This window comes from Augochlora pura, chromosome 10 (assembly GCF_028453695.1).
Source record: "Augochlora pura isolate Apur16 chromosome 10, APUR_v2.2.1, whole genome shotgun sequence".
NCBI lineage: Eukaryota > Metazoa > Arthropoda > Insecta > Hymenoptera > Halictidae > Augochlora > Augochlora pura.
The window spans coordinates 15,594,095-15,617,439 of record NC_135781.1 but is presented as its reverse complement, the minus strand read 5'-3'; the positions used below and the strand labels follow the sequence as shown (position 1 = coordinate 15,617,439).

Below are 23,345 nucleotides of genomic sequence, written 5' to 3'. Positions count from 1 at the left end.
GCTTAAAGGCTGATGTCCTATCACTATCCTAGTATCTCGGCGAGGCTAACTGGCAGAAGGGGTCGTGGGTCGCGTCCGTGAGCCTCGGCTACGTGTTTCGCGTGTCCCTCATAGGTGTTGGATCCTGTCACAGGGCGGCGTGTGCGCGCACACCGTCTTCGCTAGGGAACCTACTAGCAGCTACAGAGGGATAACACCACTTTATGTCTCCGGGAGGTCGTAAAGATACCAGGAGACGTGCCTGCGCCCCTGCCTCCACCCCCTCCCGTCTAGACCAGCGTCAAACCAGTCGGTTCGCACACCAGCTCGCAAACGGCGAAACCATCGTGCGGAACAGAAAATCAGGCGAAACAAAATTGCCCCACGAGCCGGGTCCCCCCTTCGCACGTACACCGGAGATCGATCGATTCATTTATTAGCCAGTCCCGGGGCAGGCAGACCAGGGACAGGGTAAATAAGGAGGGTGCTGATAAACTCCGGTGCGCGCACTGCGTTCAGGTGAGCCACCAACCACAGGAAAAATAATTCGCGGCGCTGGATTGAATTGAAAAGTTTGCTACGTTGAGCAGCGACGATTAATTGGAATTATTTAGGGTTGATGATAATAGCCACGCTGAATGCAGTTTTCCTGAAACGTTCTATTGCCGGGATCTTTCTCAATACTGGACGTCGAGTAGCCGCCCCGGTCGCGCTTTATCGGCTACGAAATACTGGCGGGCTGTGCATTGTGACTGGCTGAGATTAAAGCTATTGTTTTCGTACTCGCTCCAGTCGAATGATTCAACTGGCCGGGGAGCGAAAGATAGAAAGGATCGAGAAATAGAAACTCGTTCTCGAACGGGCTTCTGTTCCACACCACGTATGCCGTCCCGGTTTGTTAATTTCCGGCAATAGAGCATAGTGTCTTATATCAACCGGCCACTTTTCTCAATGGACCGTGATACTGGCGGAATTTTATCGATTGCTGCCATCTTCTCTTTTTTGCTGTCCGCTACGTTTTTCTAAACTAGTCATGGCAGGTGTCGCGGAAATTCTGCGATATAGTACTCGTAACCTTAACAGTCATGTTTCATATTTTCGTATGTTTTGTTTCTAACTAGTTTTAAAGTATACCTTAAAATAGGTTACGTACATTAACATTGTCTATCATTAACAATAGCAATTATCAAATGTTTTTTATAAAGCGGCGTAATAAACAGATTAAAAAACTATTTGTTAGATATGTTTGTAACGTCGTGAAGCATGAGTTACTTTTTACCTATGCACGTTTTGTTTCCTAACATCACTGATCTGTTTTAAGAAGATGCATTGTTTAATTGCTTTTAGATTAGTTGTATATTTTATCATCTATTTTTATTATTGGAGCGAGGATTTTTTTCAAACTGGAAAATGTCTGTAGTGATAACAAGAGACAGAAGGTACACAGACATTTACTTATTTCCTCGGTAATTTTAACGAATTCAAAATAGTAAAATAGTATTTGTAAAACCTTGAAATGTTAACACTTTTCTTATAAACGCATAAAATCTGTAGTTTGTTAATTATTTTTCAACGAAAGACATTGTAAACATTCTTGAGATATATACGCATTGTGAAATTTTGCTCGCCCAACACGAAGGACACGTTGTTTAACCCTTTCGTTACGAGTGCCGGATATATCCGGCGTCCACGCGACGACCGCTGTGGATGAGCGCCGGATATTTCCGGCGTCCGTGCGACGACCGGTATAAATAACAGAATTTTATAGAAATTACTCTTAATATTTTATATAAGTACCTCTGAATATCTCTTAAGCTACAAGCAACACTATTGTTAAAAAATGTCCTTTTATTAAGCACAGTTTTTATTTAACGCTTAGGAAATATCTTCTTATAAAGGAGGACTGGTCATGTGCGGCGGCATTTTTCGGCGCGGGACCTCGTACAGCGAGAGTGTCACGGCGGACAGAGTGCTCGTACCGAAAGGGTTAACCGTAACACCTTATTTGAATATATCAAGAACGTCAGAGAAAATAGACAGTAATAATTGTACGCCGTTTTGTCCGGTTATTGTTACGAAGATTCATTTCGTTCTCGACCGGAGATAATAGCACGACGTCAAGTGGTCGATACTTTATACAGTGACACCATCCGCTGGCTCTTTTGTTAGAATCGGTTTTATCTGCGCGCATTGTTTGAGTAAATCGCAGAAAACGAACGAAACAACTCGGTTTCCACAGAGCCGAGCGAGGTGTGCGTATAACTGTCTAATATAGAGAACGATTTCTGGCCCGGCTCTGTTTATGGCAGCGGGTCGCAATTTTTCAACGTTCCGGCCAGACAGGAAAATTTTGCGGAACGACGAGCTTGGTAATTTCCGAGGACTCGTCACGGTGCGGATGTCGGTGTCACTAATTCATGGATTGACAAGAACGGAAATGACTTATTCTCTCTAACCGGTCGACGATCCTCGCGTTTCCCGCGTAACTTTTGCCTACTAAATGAACCCCTAAATCACTCAGACACGATTTATTATCGTTATTACGCGTCGTCGCGTGGTGGGAGGCTGCCAGAACCAGAAAAGCGAATAAAAAACGCGGAACAGATAGTCGGCAGGAGAGCCACAGAGAGAGAGAGAGAAAGAGAGATAGAGAGAGAGAGAGAGAGATGAGAGAGAGTGAGAAAGAGAGAGCGGGGGTGAGTATCAGAGGGGGAGAGACACTGCGGGGGAGTGTGAGTGTCAGAGGGGAGAGAGGAAACAGGATTGGCGTTAGTGTTTACCCTCCCGTCCCGCGGGAATCATCCGTTGGTAGCACTGAATGGCACTATCTGCTTCAACCCCCCTCGCTCGTACGCGGCAGTAATGTTTCAAACCTTTTCTTTTTTTTTTTTTATTTTTGCACACTCAGCTCTCCTGGTCCCTTTCATTCTCCGCATCTCCGTTTCACCGGTGGCAGTTCAATCTCAAACATTTCCGTTATAAATCCAGTTATACGTAGAAATGAAATTTTTCGAAATCAGCGTCGTGTCCCTCGACCTCTTTGTTGACCTGACAGCCCCAATCTCTCATTGTTTTCCGTTGAATTAACCCGAGATCGACATTGTTTCTGGATACGAACTTTTATTAGCGGTATGGCGGTCGCCATGGATCTGCGAAAGCGGTGGACGCAGAGAAAATATGGGGAACTGTTCCGTCATAGATCTTATACTGGAACGCGCAGGGACCATTAGGTTGCAAAACATTATGTAAATTCTAGTCTTCAGAAATTTTTGTGAATATTTTTATTGGGTGATCGAAATATTGAAATGTTTTATCCATTCTGTTGAAATTTTCCTCTTTTTCGAGGTTGATTTACTTAAATGTGTTAAGATCCACATTTAAACATTAAACTAATGGACATTTATAATTTCGTATACAGATATACATATTTATTGGAAGAAGCTCGTTGATACAGATCCATGTTATTATATTAACTGAAATGAATATAAATATACGAAGTGGAATATTTCCGATTTCTGTAACTGGAGGCACGAAATGTTGAATATAACCAATTAATGAGTACAGTCCATTGCTGAAAAGATGGCGCAATTTCTTTCTAGAGATAAGGGAATCTGACCTGCACACGCGTAATTCCCATTGGTCTATGACCTCCCAAAACCTACTTTTATTGGTAAACAAGTAGATTAATAAACTAATCTAATCTTATTTTTTATTATTACTTTAAACCATATGAGGCTTATATAACAGACTATAATTTTGTTCATCATATACAATAGTTGTATGAAATTAACCCTTTGGGGACGGAGACACTCGACGGGCGAGCGTCGCTGTGGACGACAGGTATTGGAGCGCGCAGTAAAGAAAATATTCATTTCGCACGTTTGCATTATAAAAACTAAAGCTTTATTCGAATAAGACTTCATTGCTAAAAGTCTCCAATTTCATTGAGAGGCAACTAGACTTCTTAGGCTGGAATCCACATGCGTAGCTTACCGTTTAGAATGACAGACGTACGCAGCAGCAGCGCGAGAATTGGGCGGCTATATGCCGACACGCGTCCGCAACGGTAAAAAAGCTTGGGCGGCTATATGCCGACACCCGTCCCCAAAGGGTTAATAATTCTTATGTTTTTATAATAAATTCTTATGTTTCATTTTATTATAAAGTGATGTATTATTTTAAGGCTTTCAATAAATTATGTCTTATATTCAATATGTAATTTAGCCAATAATAATCACAAGTGTGGAATGAAAACAAAATGGAAGAAGCTTGGAGGAAACCACGGGAGAATGAGACGTTGATGGGAGGCAGGAAACGTTGTTTGTTTACCGTAGACCAGGCTCGTGTTTCTCGTTTTCTAGAAATTGAGGCTTGTAAGAAAGCAGTATTTCTGACAATAAAGAAAACACGTTTACCCTACTTGTACGAGGACGTTAACATAAGTGCGTTGGTGGGGAACGGCCCTACACTTTTGTCTGTGCCATCTCTTGACCAGTGAACTGTATAGTAAATTCTCTCCAATTGTTCCTTAGCTTGTAAACAAAAATGGACAATTTGGAGAGATGAGATACGATTATTCGAGCCTCGCGACTTGTCTTTTAAATTGTTGACAATAGGCAACTATAAAACTGAACCACAAGACTCGAATAATCGTATCTCCACTCTCTAAATTGTTCATTTTTGTTTACAAGCTAAGGAACAATTGGAGAGAATTTACTGTAAATTCAATATCACATCCGCTATGAATTTCCTATTTTATTTATTGCATTCCTTAGCCATTTTAACGAGTGAAAAATAATACAGCAATATTCTTTAAAATTCTTTAAACGTTTCGTATCTTATAGTATAATAATTTTAAATAATACTAGCTTTAATAAAACCAACTATTACATTTAGTAACAATATATGTCAGCGTATATTGTACAAAATTGAATGAAATATATTTGGAAACCGTAACGCGAAAAGAATTGCTGTCCAACATTAAAAACAGCGCAATTGCATTTTGTAATTGCAGAGTTGCAAGCGTCTAAACTATGCAACTGCTCTACAATACAGTTTGATAAAACGCAAAGGTTCTCTGTGCAATTTTCTTCTACCTGCAATAAAACCAGAGTAATAGCCCAGCTACTTTACCTCCTGCGGCGTGAATTGTTCGCCAATATGTGCTAATGAGTAAAAAAGTCAGTAGAACGAACAACCGCGTGTTTAGGGGAAGCATATTAGCAAGGTAGATGCCGCCACCTTCCTGCTGCGCGTTTGATATCTACGCCTCATCAGTCAGAATCAGGGTTTCCGATTTCTGCGGGGTAGGGGCGTCCAATTTTCGAGCCGATATTTTCTACGGTCGTTATACGGCGAAGTGCGTGTCGGCAGAAGCTGACGTGGATTACAGGAAACTGCACGAGGGTGGAAATCTGTGTATGTATGTATATAATCGAACGACGGTTGGAAGGAGAAGGCCAAAGAAAGGTGGAGAACGATATGGTTGTCGAGGCTGAGAGAGGGTTTGGAGCCGAGGAGGGCGAAACGAAGGGAGAAGGAGAATCGCCGGGAAGAACGCCGAAAGAGAGAGGGATCCTTTTCAAGGCGATGCCTGGCTCCTAATTGCATGCCAGAGAGTGACTGCATCTCCTCCCTTTTCCCTGCTATTTTCACCTTCTCCATTGCACTCTCATTCTTCGTGCCGCCCGCGCGGTGAGTATTTGCAAGCTGCCCACCCCAACAGCACGCCACTCCGGAAACGTGGCATAAGAAACGTTATTGCGCCACTCCGTGAAATTTCCTGGTACGACCCTGCTGCCGCTATCCCCTTTCTCCATTCCGTTACCCTTTCTTCCCCTTTCTCCTTTCTCCTTTCTCCTTTCTCCTTTCTCCTTTCTCCGTTCTCCGTTCTCCGAGCGTGGCGCGGCTCTCTCACCCTTGGCGACGTACATTCGGAAAAGACGACGAGCAAGTAAATTACGGCCAGGGTTGACGTTCTTCCGGTATCCTTTCAACCGGGACGCTAATATCGTCGAACACGGGCCCCCGAAAGAAATACAACACCGGGAAACGGGAATGAAAACGGGTGTGAGTGTCGTTTCATGGTTGTCAAGGAATTTATTTGCTATTCCCGGTGTTCCCGGAATCACGCCGCGACCGGAAAACAGGTGATTTCTCGCGCGAATGCGAGTCATAAGCGCTTCGAATTTTTATAGTCGGCCAACCAGAGCGGTAGCTGCGCCGCATGGAATCTTCGTTCCCTCGCTACTGTTACTTGTTGATGCAATTCTGTCCATTTAAATGCGATCGCAATGAACATCAAACATTCCGACTGCGCAACTTCCGCGAAACAAACGCCAGAGCGTTTACGGGTCAAGTGACAATTAAGTGTTCTTCCTGATATTTATTAGTGTCCGGTATTCAAGTCTGGCGGACACTTATTCGGGACGATCTAAATTCAGTTCATTAACTAAGCATTTGTTTCTCTCAAACTGTCTGTGTCATATCGTTATCTTCTTCCGTTCATTCTAGCGAAGCTGTCACGCTAATAATCTCTTTCTAATTAATCTTTTACCGGCAATCTGGATCTGGATCTTTAAGTACCCAAACGTAATTATCACCTATGGATATCTTTGAACCGGAAAAATCGGATTACGTGATTCTCCCAAATAAAAGAACTTAATCGTCAATTATACATCAAAGTAGAAACTTCTATAAATATTCCGGAATTTAAAAACGTTTTTCGTCTAGAACAATAATAAAAATCAAGCTCGGATTGTCCGTTGTGTTAGCAGAATACGTAGTTGCTTTGATTTCTCCTTTCGCAGCTACTGGGATTACATAAACGTTTCTATGAGAAATTTACTGAAGCATATATTGTAGTGAAAGTCGTCCGAAGTTTAAGTAACTCGAATCTAGTTGTTGTTGTAAAATGATATGCATTAGTCGCGTTTAGTACTCGGTAGTTATATAATGTTAACTACCATGATGGGGTACCTATTACATATTCCGTTATACAGCATTATAGAGCTACCTGACTACGAGTGTAACAAACGAAGTTCGTAAAGTAGAAGTTGAGTGTAAATAGCTAATTACCGGACATTAATTTACTGTATGTACCAGCCGATTAATTCGGGGCGAATGCTGACCAATCAATCGGAGATGGTGAAGCCGTTGATGAGGAGAAGGACGCCGGTGATGGTATTCCAACGTCCCAGAAAGCGCCCCAAGTGTTCATTAAAGAGGATTAATTTATTGTCGTAGCTTTAGTCAAAAACAATCGAATTGGTGGTGGCCGTCCTAGCCGTATCATTCCAGTACCAATATTCCATTTAAGAGGATTAGTTAGTTCACTCGGTAATTTTCAATTTACTGCGCTGCCGTTACCAGTGTTCGCTTTAATTAAATCGAGCTCGACTTCTGTTTCGCGCATCCCGCTCGAACCGACCTTCGAGCGGACCGATTCATTTCCCGGACGAGAATATTTCCAAGAAGATCTGTATTATTATAATTGGCGAACAAGTCGACAGTTACCAATTTTGCTGCTTTCCTGTTGACTTCACTTCTTACAATTTCACGACGTTATCGGAAGCGTGCCTTCAATTCCCATATTCTGCAAGCAAAATGATAACGGATCACGAAAGGAGAGAGTTTCAGGTTTTATGTGGGTCTATGTTTCTTGTTGCACGACTCTTTCTTAATTAACACTAAACCTATCGAGCCCTAGGCTAGATTTATTTAATTAAGCTCGAATAATGGAATATGTTCAGTCCGTTCTTACAAAAAAAAGACTTCACAATTTTAAAAATTTTGAATGTTTTAGTGTTAAGTAGATTTGGAGCTCAAATCCTCTCGTGAGCAATTCTACGTAAATCGAACTCGATTATTTTCATTATCTCCGTTATTTGTTAGAGGTTAGTAATATTGAAGCGGTCACAATAAATTATAAATCATTACTTCGCGAGACATTTGATGCTAACAGACAATATATCTTGTATGAAACATTTTCTAAATATCTCGCTAATTTCTGTCATTTTTACTTTGCAAGTTGAAATCGTGATAAAGATTTACAGTAATAATGTGTTAAATATGAATGTTATTCCGAACTTTGAAGTCAGAATAAAATTCTGTTCAAGTGAAGCCTTCAAATAAAGAAAGGTACACAATAAACATATATTTTATTATTTTTCTAAAAGATTATAAAACAATTATAAATTATAAAAAGATTATAAAAGATACGATAAGAGATTAATAAAAGTATATCCTTCTTTTTAAAACAAGAAAATACGTGACTAGAAGTATGGAAATTGCAACGCCTTGTTAACTCTTTGGGACACGGTGAGATTAAAAATGTCCTACCTTTTTCATATACGATAATGCATGGTAGGACATTTTTAGACTCACCTCGTAGTATTGAAATAGCAGCATTTTTACTCTGTTTATTCTTAAACTCACATAGTACGGTGGGACTATTTAAGTCTAATTCTATAACGACAAATTCAATTGAATTATTATTTGATTATGTTTTTATATGCTTTTAAGAAAAAGGTACCAAATTTTTTTTAATTAAAAACGCGACAAAATTTCTGTGTCATATGCGTCTATTTATTTCCTGAAATTTTGTGCCTCAAAGAGTTAAACGATAATGGAGTGTACAGCCGAGAAGCGTTACTAACGGTTACTTAATCGGCAGGCAGTTATCGAACAGTCACTCAGAATTTCTCTTATTCCCATAGAAAGCTGTGCTCGAAGTGTAAACTTGCCAGGTTTTCCTGCCGCGAACAAACAGTGCGGTGCGCTGACGTGGTCGAGGGTTACTGGCAGTCCTCTGTACCTGTTGATCCTTGCCGGAATCCTCGATCCGTTCCATTGGTCCTCCATATGGAATCGAGAATGGGGGGAGGTAAATAACTGCCGGTAGGACGAGGGTGAAATTATGCGAGGTTCTTGAGAAGCAATAAAATAAATCATGCTACGCGAGGACACGCGTTGCGGCGTCGTATCCGGGAACCACCGCCTCCTTCTGTCCTTGCTCCTCGGGCCGGAGGAGAAAGCTACCGAGGTGACTCGTCCCGCGGGAAATCAAAGAAAGATGCACTACGACGCACAGGCACTTTTCCTCATCCTCCGTGCCACCCTTCTCTCTCATTCTCTCCCTCCGCTTTTGATCGGCACGCGCTCGCGGTCCTTTTCCCTCTCGAACGAAGAATACGTACAGCACCACGTATTCTCCCGTGCGCATTCTTGTTTCTCGACGGCCAACAAAACCGATCGGTTGGTCGGTCGGACAGAAGGATCGGACGGAGGGGTGGAGAGAGAGAGAAAGAGGGACGCAGAAAAAAAGAGGAGAGAGATCTCGCCGTGAACGCGAACGCATTGTGTCAGGCCGTGGCGTCGAATCGAAATTCTCTCGTGTAATTCACCGTGGAGACCGCTCCGCAAATTAGATGGCTGGAAATCCAATCGTCGTCTCATCGGTTTACGTATAATCGTTGAACGTCGGATTCGTTTCGGGATCAAGCAGCGCGTCGGATCGACAATAGTTTTGATTATGAGTCGGTGAACCACAATGTTTATTTTCATTGCTCCGAATAGGTTTGTCAGAAGGGTGGCGAACCAGCAGAGGAGATTTAATAATTCGAGATTAACCGATAGTTACCGCCTTCTTCGGCGGAACCTGTTTCAATTCAACAGCGTCAAACGAAGTCGGTTCTTTTTAAAATTCACAGCGTTCGGTTGCTTATTTGCGTTGCGCACGATACCCTGCAGGATGTTAGAGATTTTTTCATCGAATCCAGCTGTGGAAAGTTAATCGATCATTTTATTTACCTGTGGTAGATGTATATTCTCTGTAGTCATAGTTATTTTAACACACAATTTGCGGTGAATTTTGAAATTAAAATCGTACTTTCCGAGGTAGTCTATGGTAGTTTTTGTTGGAACTCTTTCGGAGAGCTTCGTTCTTTCGACTCGTCGACGGACCAGACGATAGGATATACGTATAAAATATAGAATACGTGCACATATACACTGAGCGCAGTTATGTGTACATGACGATAGAGAACACGAGAAACCACTCAGAGAACCTGTTCAAATCGCTCTGTCTTGAGATGAGGGAGAGACAGACTTAGAGTCGACACACGGGCACACGATTGCAAAGTTTACGTGTCCCTTGTTTTTCTACTTATCTGTCCCTTCATATATGCAACGGAAACAGCCAAGGGAATATCCTTACGTGACATCCGGCTCATCGATAATTTGATGTTACTGCGTTAGTTATGCAATCTTTTTTATTATATTTCTCGGATATTGCAATCAATTTTGATGTAGAATTTTCAGCAAATAAGAGGATGTATATTTTAACTATAAATTATTCCGATTACTTTCTACGTTATTTTTATATCTACTTTGGAAAGTGAATTAAATGAACCACGTGTAGCATGCATATATTAGACATACCACGCGTTCTTTGATAATTATGTTGGCAACTATTTGTTGTAATACTAGAACAATTATTTTCAAAACGGAATATTATACCATTTAATATTAATATTTAATATTGATATTATTAGGTTTACAGGAAAATTCTGACCGTTCTTAAAAAGTTTTGTATGCACCTAATATTTATTGTATTATTATAATAATTTAATGTAATCGTAACTTATGCCATGTTGCCAGCGTGATGGCGATTTATGATGCCAGCGTGATGGTCATTACAAAATGAATATCTCTTGTAGATGTGCTTTTATTATGGAAAATTATGTGGAGGAAATTTATGACTCAGACAAAACCCGGATGCTGTGCTATCTTTGCTTATTCTGTAGTGACACTTCAAACTATTAATAAACAGGATAATAAGACCGTACAATTTATTATAAAATAAAAACAACAAATATATCAAGCTATTATAGATTTCTGGACATCTTAATCTCACCGTGAAGATACACAATTTTCTTTATGCACATTGTAATATTATCCCTACGCATCTTTTCATCAAAAACTACTTTTAAATATGTAAATAAAATGGAGTGATTACATCAAATTGTAATTGCTCTGAGATTTACGAACAATGCCACCATTTCAATGTTTCAATTAGGTAATCAAATAATACTGTAGCACGCATGTACACATTGATACTAGTTATTTATTTCAACACATGTTCCCCCGGGCTTACAAAGAAGGCCCGGGGGTGTTACAACTCCACCGCAAATTGCGGGCGCTAATAAAATATATAATTTAGTTAACATTACAAATAAAACATAAACAGAATAGTAAATATAAGATTTGGCTAGTATAACAATTAATTAAATAGTATATGTACATAAAAGAAGATAAAATATCGTAGTATTTCCGCGGTAATCATTAGAAGAGATTCAATTATCAGATTCAATTACAAGTCATTACTTCTTATTTGGGCCATGACATAATCGTCTTTAGTAACACAGACATCCAGATGGTATACAATGACTAAAACTGATAAATTTATGTGTGAAAGATAATATCACGCGAATATTATCAGTTTACAGATTCAGTGATATCTACGATCTACTAAACAGTCGTTTAGATCAAATGAACAGCTCTTACAGATCAAAGGAAGCTTTAATGTGCGGTGCAGTGGAATCGAAAACGAAAACAGGAGCCGAAACAACCACATGCTTAGTGAATAAATAAACATAAATGAGAATGTGTATGAATGCAACGTGTATGACATTGTTCTTATTGGTAACCGCTTAAGAATTTTCGACTGAAAAATTGATGCAAGTATTAACAAAACGCGGAGTTGGCAAATGCTTTACAATTTCGAAATTTTCATCCAAAAACCAGAAGTAGGCTGGGCGAAGAAGTGATATTTTGACCATTTTAAGGGCATTGTAGTTTTCGGCGACATATCTATCTTATAATCGTTTAAAAGAGTAGCCAAGGATGATTTGATAGTTAGTAGGGCCATCCTCATGCCGACACACATGCGCGGGCCCTCCCCAAATGGAATAAACGTCATCTTCTCGATCTCTTGTTTCCTTTCCTCACTGAACCGGTCAGGATCGAAGAGTTCCGGATTGCTCCAATACTCAGCATCATGGTGCACAGGAGTAACCGGTATGTACACTTGCATGCCAGGTTTCATGTGTACACTTAATCCGTCTGACCCGACCAGTTCGCATTCAGTCGTGCACACCTTTGTTAAGAAGTTCACTGCAGGCTGACAACGTTGCGACTCGCTTATTACTTGGTCCATATACTTCATCTCCTTCAGAGCCTCGTACGTTAGTACGCCGTCGTTCTTGGCGATCATCGTTCGTACCTCGTTCCTCAGTTTCTCCTGAATCTCGGGATGCTTGGCCAATTGGTATACGACGAATGAAGCCGTCAGCCTGCTGGTTTCGAATCCGTCGAGGAATAGGGAGAGTGTGTGGGCCGCGATTCGTTCCTCGTTCATTTCTCCTACCGCTTGTTCCTGTTCGATCATCAGCTGGAAGAAGTCGTGCTTAGGTGTGGGATCCTTGAGTCTCAAGCCCAAGTTCTCGTGAACAATCCGCCTGAAGAACGCATCCACCTTTTTGTCCAGTAACGGGATTCCGAGGAAGACTGCCACGTGCAATTTCAAGAGTACGATATTACTTATTATCGCGGTCAAGAAATTCGGGCTGAAGCTTCTGCAAGATCGTCTTTATCAAACCCGGCTCACGCACCACCAGTGTAGGCGTGAGTGCGTCGTACACGCCGAACATGCTGTGTTTGTTGCACTTCTTGTACATATCCTCGAAGTGAGCCGTGATGCTTTTCGTGACCAGGTACACTGGCCACATGTGGCCCAGGAATGGCCAGTACCCATCCGGTATCGGGATCTTTCGTCGCTACCAGAAAGTGTAAGTCTTGACACAGTACATCACAAGTAGCACGAGTGCTCCCAGGTGTAGTGTCAACGTTAAGTTCTCCATTGTGTCGTCTTTGTACGTCGTTCGGGCGTTCTACTGGTTAGCCATCGACTGACTGCATGGGGTAGAGCTTTGCCGTCGCTTGTATATATGCTAGAGGCAGATATAATAAACCTTCTACTTGTTATCAACTTAAGTGAGTGACGCAGGCGTTGGCGGCGATAATTGAAATAATCGTGGTATCGAGATTAATCTATACACACTGCTCGGCGCGGTAGCGTGGTGCAATAGACTCCAATAAATGATGACTTGCAGATCAAGTGATGGGCAAATTGGTACGACTCGCTTCAATATTATTATTTCGTATAACTATGTTACGAGATATTATTAAGAAGGTCCTTTGCATAACAATGTTATTTTGTTGACTATTTTTAATGTTTGAGATTGGTAAAAACTTACGTATGTAAGTTTATAGAGTAGTACAAAATTAGTATGTCACGATTATAAATTGTTGGCTTAAAATAATACTAACAGTAATTGCGGAATATTATTATCAAAATTGTACCGAATGGTTTGTATCTTTTTGAGATGTTGTTGGTAGACAATGAGTAACAAATAGTTTGGAAAAATTGCAATCAATTGGACTGGTATAGCGTTGAAGAATGATATTCTTTTTAATTCTATATCTGAGAATGCAACGAATACACTGCCCTTTGTAGATCTCGGTAACTTGTATGTATGCTGTACATAGTCTCGGATAAAACTGTTGAAAAATATTGTTGTTAATAGTTGTATCGTTTCAACTAAGTTACAACATTTGCATAAATTGAATTATTTATTTGCATTTAATTGAATTGTTAATAAGTTATTAATAAGAAGCGTTACCGTATACCCTATATTGTTAATATAATATAGTGTATATTATGTTAATATACTATAAATTAAGAAACAAGTACATTTTTCACAATACCATATTATTGTGCGAATCGTTTTAAAACTTGACTACATGTACGGTTGCAGCGTTCGTGTCTGTTGCTTTTCTACTTATCTGTCCCCTCCTGTTATCTGGTGAAAACTGTCAAATATAATCCTCGCAACGTGACATGCGCGTTATCGGCAATCCAATATTGTTGTGTTAGTTTATTAATCGATCTATATTTTAATTAAGAGTTGTATTGATCATTCTTCGTATAATCCTCGCATATGGTTTGAAAAGAGATCTAAACGAATCTAAAATTATGTATTAGACTTGAATAAGTTATTTTTAGTCTCATCTATCCTAAATAATTCTGTTACTAATTAGATTTTTGCAAATTATGTACGGACTACTTGATGTTATACTATTATTAAATACTTTATGAAACAAAATATTTACGCGAATATTACCACTGGTAACTGTAAAACTAATATTTCTAATGGATGTGATTTTATTTTTTTAATCTTCTAAAAAAAATTGGTGATACAGACAAAATCAAATATGTTATTGCATAACTGGCGGCTGAATAGCCACGCTCTGCAATCACGTTTAATACAATTCATTTATTTCTAGCAATCTGGTGACCATTGTAACAAAAACTAAACAAAGAAAATTCGAAAGAAAAATAACAAAACACGAAAAATATTCAAAAGAAGAAGATATATATTAAATATGGATTTCGGGACATCTTGATCTTACCGCCAATGAACCTGTTGACAAAGCTGAAATGAAAATAAACAATTTTCTGGATTTGTGCATACTGTAAATATCTATACCACGTATTTTTTAATCAAAATCCATTCGGAATATATTTTTGACTTATTGGAAAAATAAACTTATTGGATTACATAAAAACTGTACTTGCTCTAAGTTTTACGAACAATGAAATCATTTCAAAATTTCAATTGGATATTTAAATAACACTTTAGCACGGAAGCAATGCTATTAGATTTAGTTAAAAGTCATTACTTCTTGTTTAGGTCATGACATAATCGTCCTTAGTGACACAGACATCCGGATGGTATACGTGGATTGAAACTGATGAACCTCCATATAAAAAACGATAACACGCGGACTTCGTCTGTTTATAGCCTCAGTGAAATCTACGAACAATCATTTCGATCAAAATGAACAGTTCTTACAGATTCAAAGGAAACTTTAATATGAGGTGAAATGGAATCAGAACCAAAATAACAGCAGAAACAATTGTATGCTTAGTAAATGAATAAACACACATGAGAAAGTGCATTCAACATGCCTGACATTGTTTTTATTGCTAAAAACTTAAAAAGTTTCGACTGAAAAGATTAAGACAAGTACAAATAAAAGGGGAAGATAACAAATGTTTTACAATTTTGAAACATTAACCCAAATACCGTTAATAGGCTCGGTTAAGATATGATATCTGGACCATTTCAAGGGCATTGTAGTTTTTGGTGATAACTCTATTTTATAACTGTTCAAGAGACTAGCCAAGCAGGATTTCATCACTAACATAGCCATCCTCATTCCCACGCACATGCGTGGACCCTCCCCGAATGGGAGGAAAGTCGACTTCACGATCTCATGCTTCCTTTCCTCACTGAACCGATCCGGATCGAACACGTCTGGGTCGTTCCAATATTCAGCATCACGGTGCACAGGAATAATCGGTATGTACACTTGCATTCCTGGCTCCATGCGTACACTTAATCCGTCTGATCCGACCAGTTCGCATTCATTAGTGCATACCTTCTTCAAGAAGAGTATAGAGGAGTGGCAACGTTGCGACTCGCTTATCACTTGATCCATGTACTTGAAATCCTTCAGTGCGTCGTACGTTAGCTCACCGCCGTTCTTAGCGATCGTCGTTTGAATCTCCTTCCGCAGCTTCTCCTGAATCTCGGGATACTTGGCTAAATGGTAGCCGATAAATGCAAGCGTCATCCTGCTGGTCTCGAATCCATCTAGGAAAAGAGAGACTATGTGAGCCGTGATTCGCTCCTCGTTCATTTCTCCATCTATAGTTTCCTGTTCGATCATTAGCTGGAAGAAGTCGTGCTTAGGTGAAGGATCCTTAATTCTGAAGTCCAAGTTCTCGTGCACAACCCGCCTAAAGAATGCATCCACCTTTTTGTCGAGAAATGGGATTCCGAGGAACACTGCTATCTCCGATTTCAAGAATAAAATATTAGTTATGAAAGCGGTGAACAAATTCGGGCTGAAGACCATTAGACCAATCGTGTGGAAGGAATTCGGCGGCGGGTTGTCCTCGTAGCTGTATCCTTCGATGCCTAAACCAGCGTTCGCCACGGTCTCGGCCGTGAACCGTCCAAAAAAGTGTTTTAGCTCAGCCTCGTAGTGATCCTTCGACTTCAGCTGATTCTCCAAAAACGTTTCTTGCCTTTTGCATACCTGGTTCACAGCGGTGAACAGGTTCTTCAAGCGGGTGTTTGAAAACGCGGCGGTAAGTCGCCTTCTTCCGTTCTGCCACTCCGCGCCCACGTTCGTGAATGGGTTGAATGCTAACAGAGGATCTGACTTCGGCGATACTTCGACTCCATTTTTATGGAAGTCCGAAAAGTTGCTCTGCATGACCGTTTTCAACAAATGCGAATCACGCACCACCAGCGCAGGTGTGAATCCGTCGTACAGGCCGTACATGCTGTGTTTATTGCACTGGTTGTACAAGTCCTGGAAGTGATCCGTCATGCTTTTTGTGACCGTGTACACCGGCCACATGTGGCCCAGAATCGGCCAGTATCCGTTCGGCATCGGAATCTTCCGTCGTTGCCAGAAAGTGTAGCATTTCACACAGTAGATCACAAGTGGCGTGAATGCTGCGAGAAGAAGAGTCAATGTCAAACTCTCCATTGTGATGTCTCTGTGTGTACTGCGTGCAATCCATTAGTTGACCACCGACTACTGCGCTGGTAGACAAGAGTCGCCTGTTGTATTTATACGTGGTCTGAAGAGACGATAAAGTTCATAGTAGGTATCGATGCGAGTGGAGGCGCTGGTGTTGACGCTGTAAATTAAAACACTTGTTACACCGAGCTTGACACACTACGCATCACGTCGTCGTACAGTGCGGTTACGCGATATGAAGTCCAAATATTCTCGTATAACGTTAACAGTTCTTATATAATTATTACGTGTTTATGTATACGTATATTTTATATAATAAGAGTGAAAGAATATCAATCATTTGTCAGACGAAGTTCGGGGATTTTCAAAATTTGTTCTGTTTCCGATTGCAACGAACGGTTTTATAAGTTTTGTTCTATTGCGCAATATATCTGAATGTTAACATTGTCTATAAGGAATGAAAATCCTTTACGAAATACTGAAATTTCATTAAAAATACACAAAAGTAGTTGATATTTGTACATTTTACATCCGATAACAATGCAGGGGATGTGGATAGGATGGTACGCGAATGTATTGTATTGATCTTCAAAAAATAATTATAAATGTAATGCAAAAACAGAACATCAATCTCATTTTCCGTAAAAGAATATAACAGTATTTGTGATAACAGAATTTTTAATTAAATAAATATTAAAAATAAAAATAATAACAGTATTTCGTACGCGATTTTTGTGCAGGAGAAAACTGTTCGTTGGAATTCGGTGCAGAAAAACCTTTCAGATTCTTGCAATATGACATGCAACAAATTGGAAACTATTTCAACCTCCGGATATCATGTGCTGTTTCTGAGATATATTAACTTGAAATTGAAAATATTTAAGCTCCACTTATAAACATATAATAATTTGATAAAGTCTAATAGCGTTATACGAGAATTTTTGGATTTTACATTTTTCTTTTCGGAAAATTTCACGTTCTATTAAACTCTCATTGACGATAACTTGCGAATTTCCTGTTTACCAAATATTCACTCTTCAGAGGTTGACCATAATTGCTGGGCAAATTTTTAGGAATGATTTCAAAACTTTTATTTCGCAGGTATTATAGCTGTAATAATTTCGTGAAAGATTGATGATAGAGTTACTTACGTACAACTAATTTGTAGAGTATTTGTAATAGTTATGGCATCGTACGGTACAAAACTAATTGTGATCTTGTTTAATCAGATATCAAGAAGTACATACAGTTGCCGCTGAATGACTTATGTAAAGCTACACTAAATGACTTAAACTCTTGAAAAATATTAGACTGCCTAACTTGCTAAATAACAAGTACAAAAAGTTCTGGAATAATTGCAATTGATTAGAATCATAAAAAAATTAATAAATTATATTTCCTCAAACTATCCATCTGAATTTGTGCTTTCTTATCCAAAGTGTTTACATTCTGTATAAGATGACATTTCTAGGGTCTTTGAGTGACAAAACTTACAAGAGAATCAGTCGTTGATTAGCCTAGATAACTTACTTAATTAAAGCAGCTTCGGTATATCCCATGACGATTCATTTCCTCTTACAGTTACTATTTCCATTGATAATGATAAAACTAATACCTATTGTGAAAGTACGTTTACTACTCGAAATTATCTAAAGATCACTCGTGACCCTGACAGAAGCAAGATATGCCATCTTCGCTGATTTAAGTGGGTCATGATTGTATTATCTATAGTACGAAGTTACTAATTTTTTTTTAAAATAAAATTAAAGATTCAGAAGAAGAAGGAATATATTATTAATTAATATGGATGTCTGGTTATTTTCATCTTACCGGTAATTAAATTGTCGACAAAGCTGAAAATGGAAAAAATCTTTATTGAAGATAGCTAACAGGTGTCAATAAAACTTCAGTTGGACCAATGGAAACGAAACGAAACTGAACAATTTAAAATGTAAAATCATGACCTAGTTGTCTTCAGTAACGCCCACATCCAGACGGCAACTGAAACTGATAAAAGTATATAAAAAAGATGGTATTTCACGAACTTTATTACCATATAAACTAAACAATATACAAGTATCAGCCGCTGGTACTAAATTGCTTTATAACGAATGAACAGTTTTGAATGATTCAAAGGAAACTTTGATATGTGGTGAAGTATAACTGGAAACCGAAACTGCAATAGGAACAATTACACTATTAGTTGAATAATTAAACACAAATAAGAAGGTGCATGCAACAAAGTTCGTATTGTTTTTATTACGAATCGCTTATAAATTTTGGAACTACACTTACAGTTTTAAGTATAAAAACCAGTACGAATTTAATACAGTTAGTAATTATTTTACAATTTCGAAACTTTTACCCAGGTACCGGTACTAGGCTCGGACAGGAAATTATATTTGGACCATTTCAACGGAATTGCAGTTTTCGGCGACATCTCTAACTTGTAATTGTTCAAGAGAGCAGCCAGGCATGATTTTATCATTAGCATAGCCATCCTCATTCCGATACACATGCGCGGACCCTCTCCGAATGGAATAAACGTCATCTTCTCGATCTCATGCTTCCTTTCCTCACTGAATCGCTCTGGATCGAACACTTCCGGATCATTCCAAAACTCTGCATCACGGTGCAGAGGGTACATCGGTATGTACACTTCCATGCCAGGTTTCATGTGCACACTCAATCCATCCGAACCGACCAGTTCGCATTCATTAGTGCACACTTTCTTCAGAAAGATCCCAACGGGATAATGACGCTGCGACTCGCTTATCACTTTGTCCATGTACTTCAACTCCTTCAGAGAGTCGTACGTTAGCACACCGTCGTTCTTAGCTATTGTAGCACGGATCTCGTTCCTCACCTTCTCCTGAATTTCGGGATACAGGGCCAAATTAAAGCCGGCGAAGGTAAGCGTCAGCCTGCTGGTCTCGAATCCGTCAAAGAAAAGGGAGAGTGTGTGGGCCGTGATGCGCTCCTCGTTCATTTCTCCTTCCGCTTGCTCCTGTTCGATCATCAGCTGGAAGAAGTCGTTCTTAGGTGTGGGATCCTTGAGTCTCAAGCTCAAGTTCTCGTGCACGATCCGCCTGAAGAACGCGTCCACACGTTTGTCCAGGAACGGGATTCCGAGGAATATTGTTATGTTCGATTTTAAGAACGCGAGAGTAGTTATGAAAGCGGTGAACAAATTCGGGTTGAAGATCATTAGACCAATCGAGTGAAAGGAATTTCGCGGCGGGTTCTCCTCGTAGCTGTGCCCTTCGATGCCCAAACCCGCGTTCGCCACGGACTCGGCCGTGAACCGTCCGAAGAAGTGTTTCAGCTCAACCTCGTATTGGTTTTTTGACTTCAGCTGCTTCTCCAAGAACGCTTGCTGCTTCTTGCACACCTCGGTTATGGCGGTATACAGGTTCTTCAGGCGGGCGTTAGAAAACGCGTTAGTCAATCGTTTCCTTCCGTTCTGCCACACTTCGCCCACTGTCAAAAACGGGTGTATGGCTAACAGAGGATCCTTCTTCGGCGACACTTCGAATCCATTTTTGTTGAAGTCAGCAAAGTTGCTGTGCATGACCGTCTTTAGCAGGCGCGGTTCACGAACCACGAGGGCAGGCGTGAATCCGTCGTATAGGCCGAACATGCTGTGTTTGTTGCACTTCCTGTACAGGTCGTCGAAGTGTTCCGTCATGCTTTTTCTGACCATGTACACGGGCCACATGTGGCCCATGATTGGCCAGTATCCATTCGGTATCGGGATCTTTCGTCGCTGCCAGAAAGTGTAACTCTTGACACAGTAAATCACAAGCGGCGCAAGTGCTCCGAGGAATAATGCCAATGTCAGGTTCTCCATAGTGTCGTCGTTGCACGCAATGCGCTCGATCTGCTAGTTGAGCGCCGACTGCAGTACTGCGAAGATAGTGTCCACTCTTCTATTTATGTTTCGCATGCGGAAACCAGTGTACGTCATAGTTGATAACTACTTAAGAGGGAGGCACAAGCGTCGACGCTGAGAATTGTGGCAACAGCGCCATCGAGATTGATCCGACACACTGTGCTGGATGGGGTAGCTAGTGTCATTACCACATGTTTGTTATGTACAGGATGTCCGTAGATATTTGGACTGGTTGATATGAATAGGTTCGAAATTATTATATCATATATCACAGTTATCTAAACTCTAACGATTTTGTGCGGATTTCTTAAAAGAGTTCTTTATATGGTATTGTGTACTTCTAAAGTATTCTTTTAAAGCATTTGTACGTAAGCTGGTTTAGTATAGTTGCGACTTTGCATTGTCATCTTGAAAAAAAATATGTAGAGTAAAAGTTGAATAACTTTTTTATAATTGGATCAAACTGCTTGAATTTTGTTGAAATGCGAAACTGACTAGATTGATATATAATGAGTAACACATATTTAGAAAAAATTGCAATTGGTTGGTATAATAACAAAATTAAGGGATAATGTTTCCTAATCTTTCACGTCTAAGTAATGAAAATTTAAGTATTGGCTTCTGTAGATTTTGATGACTTGTATACATACTGAAAATGGTGTCACATAAAAAAGTTGGAAAACATGGTTTTTTAAATATTTGCTTCAAACAAAATTGCAATATTGGCCAAAGTTGTGCACTTATTATCTCAAAGTGAATCAAGCCGTTGGTACAACTTTGAAGAAGGTATTATGTTGTAAAACGTGCCACATATTTTTCACGACGACTGTACGTTTTGATTAACAATATTTATATTGTATTAGTTCTACATACGAAGCATTAACAATTACACTATATTGTTAACAAGATAAAAATATTTTTATCCCGGTTAGAAAATTTTTTGATTTCCTAATATTTAGACATCCATCTAGCACCATGGATGGATCGTTTTTAAATCAGTTGAAACGCACGATTGCAAAATTTGTACGCGTCTCGTTTTTCTGTTTAACAGTCCTCTTATATTGCATAACGAAAGTAACCAAGTAGAAGACTCACACGCGATGTGCGCGTTATCTATGTTTCAATATTATTTTTCAAACTTCAATCACGATTAATGCTGCGTGTACTTCACACACTTCCTGCGTTTTTTATAAACTGAATGCATCAGACTTGCAATTAGATAAGATACTTTCACTGTCATCTGTCCAAAAACAATGCTATTAGTAATTACTTTTTGCAAATGATATATATTAACTATTGTAAGGTTTTTTCCGGGTATAAAAGGCAGAATGGTTGAGTGCAATAAAATGGTAATGAATGAGACACATGGCGACAGAGTGTTTGGGCGACTTCGAGTGGCCTGAGTCTATTGCTTAGGTTCCTCGAAGTCCTGCGTGGCCGAAAGATAGACTGTGAGTGAGCGAGAGCGAAATAAAGAAAGAAAGAGAGAGAATGAGTAAGAATGAGACAGCGAGTGAGGCAGAGCGAAAGAGTACGAATGCAAGAGAGAGAGAGAGAGAGTGAGTGAGAGAGAGAGAGAGAGAGAGAGAGAGGGAGGGAGAGAGTGAGGGAGCGAGAGAGGGAGAGCGAGAGAGAGAGAGGGAGAGCGAGAGAGAGCGAGAGAGCGCGAGAGAGAGCGAGAGAGAGAGAGTAGGATAATTTGGAAAAGGACTAGCAAGGGCGGAAAAACGAACGGAGAAGATCGTGGCATTCGAAGGAGAACCGTGGCGTGAAGAAGTCGTTGTTGTTGTCGTATTGTCGAAGTTGTTGTTATTGTTGAATCGTTGTCGTTGCCGTTGTCGTTGCCGTTATTAATCTTGTTGTAAGTTGTGGGACATTGATAATAAACTGTTGTTCTTGTTATTGTTAAACGAAGGTGTCTTTAGTTGTTGCATTGTTATTATCACGGAGTCTCGTGGGATTTACCTATAAAATAATCCCTACACTATCTTTATTCGATAAATATGGCTACTAATCATTTCTACTAAATCGAAAAAAAATTTGAATCACCTGGCATCGAAAACTGGGAATGAAAATAAACGAGGACAATCGGGACACTAGAATCATTTTATAGCATGAAGGAAATAATTAAGGACGAAACAGTCGTAATCAACGTAGCTCTGAGAGACGTAATAGTGCAAGGAGTTAACGCTATGACATCCGGTGGCTCCACGTTGGTGTTATGCAAAAACTCTCGGTTAAGTGCCGGTGGCTGTATTGTGGTATTCAAAACTGTAGAGCGAAAGTTAATATTGCGTGTTCTGTTTAATTAACAGTAAATTACAGACGCGTTTTCATAAAAACCCGTACCCTTCCACAATGGCAAACGAAAAAGAAGATACAATTATACGTGATGAGGGTGTGGACATCTTGTCCACAAGAAATGAAATTATGTACAGTGGGTCAAAAAATATTGGCACAATCAGTTTTCTTTGAATATCTTTAAACTATAAAGTAATCTGTTAACATTAACTATGTTTATTAGTGTATTTTGACGCACATAAATAGTATGTTTACTGAGAAGTCTCAGTTATTTGTTACAAAGATATAAAGTCAAGAAAACGAAAAATCCAGAGTCAAAAAAGTATTGACACAAGTACGATTTTGCTATAACAGTAAGTGTTGCGCAACTGTAGAAGTGTACAATTAAACTTATTTAATGTTTAGTGTGCATGCCTTTAGACTTAATTACGGCCTGCAATCGATTCGGTATCGATTCGATAAGTTTTTGCATAATTTCCGATGAAATGTTAGA

The 23,345-nt window shown here is 39.6% G+C and overlaps 3 protein-coding genes and 1 pseudogene across 3 annotated transcripts in view; 1 reads left to right on the top strand and 3 right to left on the bottom strand.

The window, feature by feature from the left end:
• Positions 1-23,345, top strand: part of LOC144475568 (protein Fe65 homolog) — a 290,011-nt gene that overhangs the window by 12,165 nt on the left and 254,501 nt on the right. The window lies entirely within an intron of this gene.
• Positions 11,345-12,960, bottom strand: LOC144475713 (putative cytochrome P450 6a13; annotated as a pseudogene).
• On the bottom strand, positions 15,061-16,738 carry LOC144475969 (cytochrome P450 9e2-like). The gene has a single exon (XM_078192442.1). It carries the CDS (start codon positions 16,663-16,665, stop codon positions 15,160-15,162), a length of 1,506 nt encoding a protein of 501 aa, XP_078048568.1. The 5' UTR covers positions 16,666-16,738; the 3' UTR covers positions 15,061-15,159.
• Positions 18,890-20,563, bottom strand: LOC144475968 (cytochrome P450 9e2-like). Its single transcript, XM_078192440.1, has one exon. The coding sequence runs from the start codon at positions 20,507-20,509 to the stop codon at positions 19,004-19,006; it is 1,506 nt and encodes a 501-aa protein (XP_078048566.1). The 5' UTR covers positions 20,510-20,563; the 3' UTR covers positions 18,890-19,003.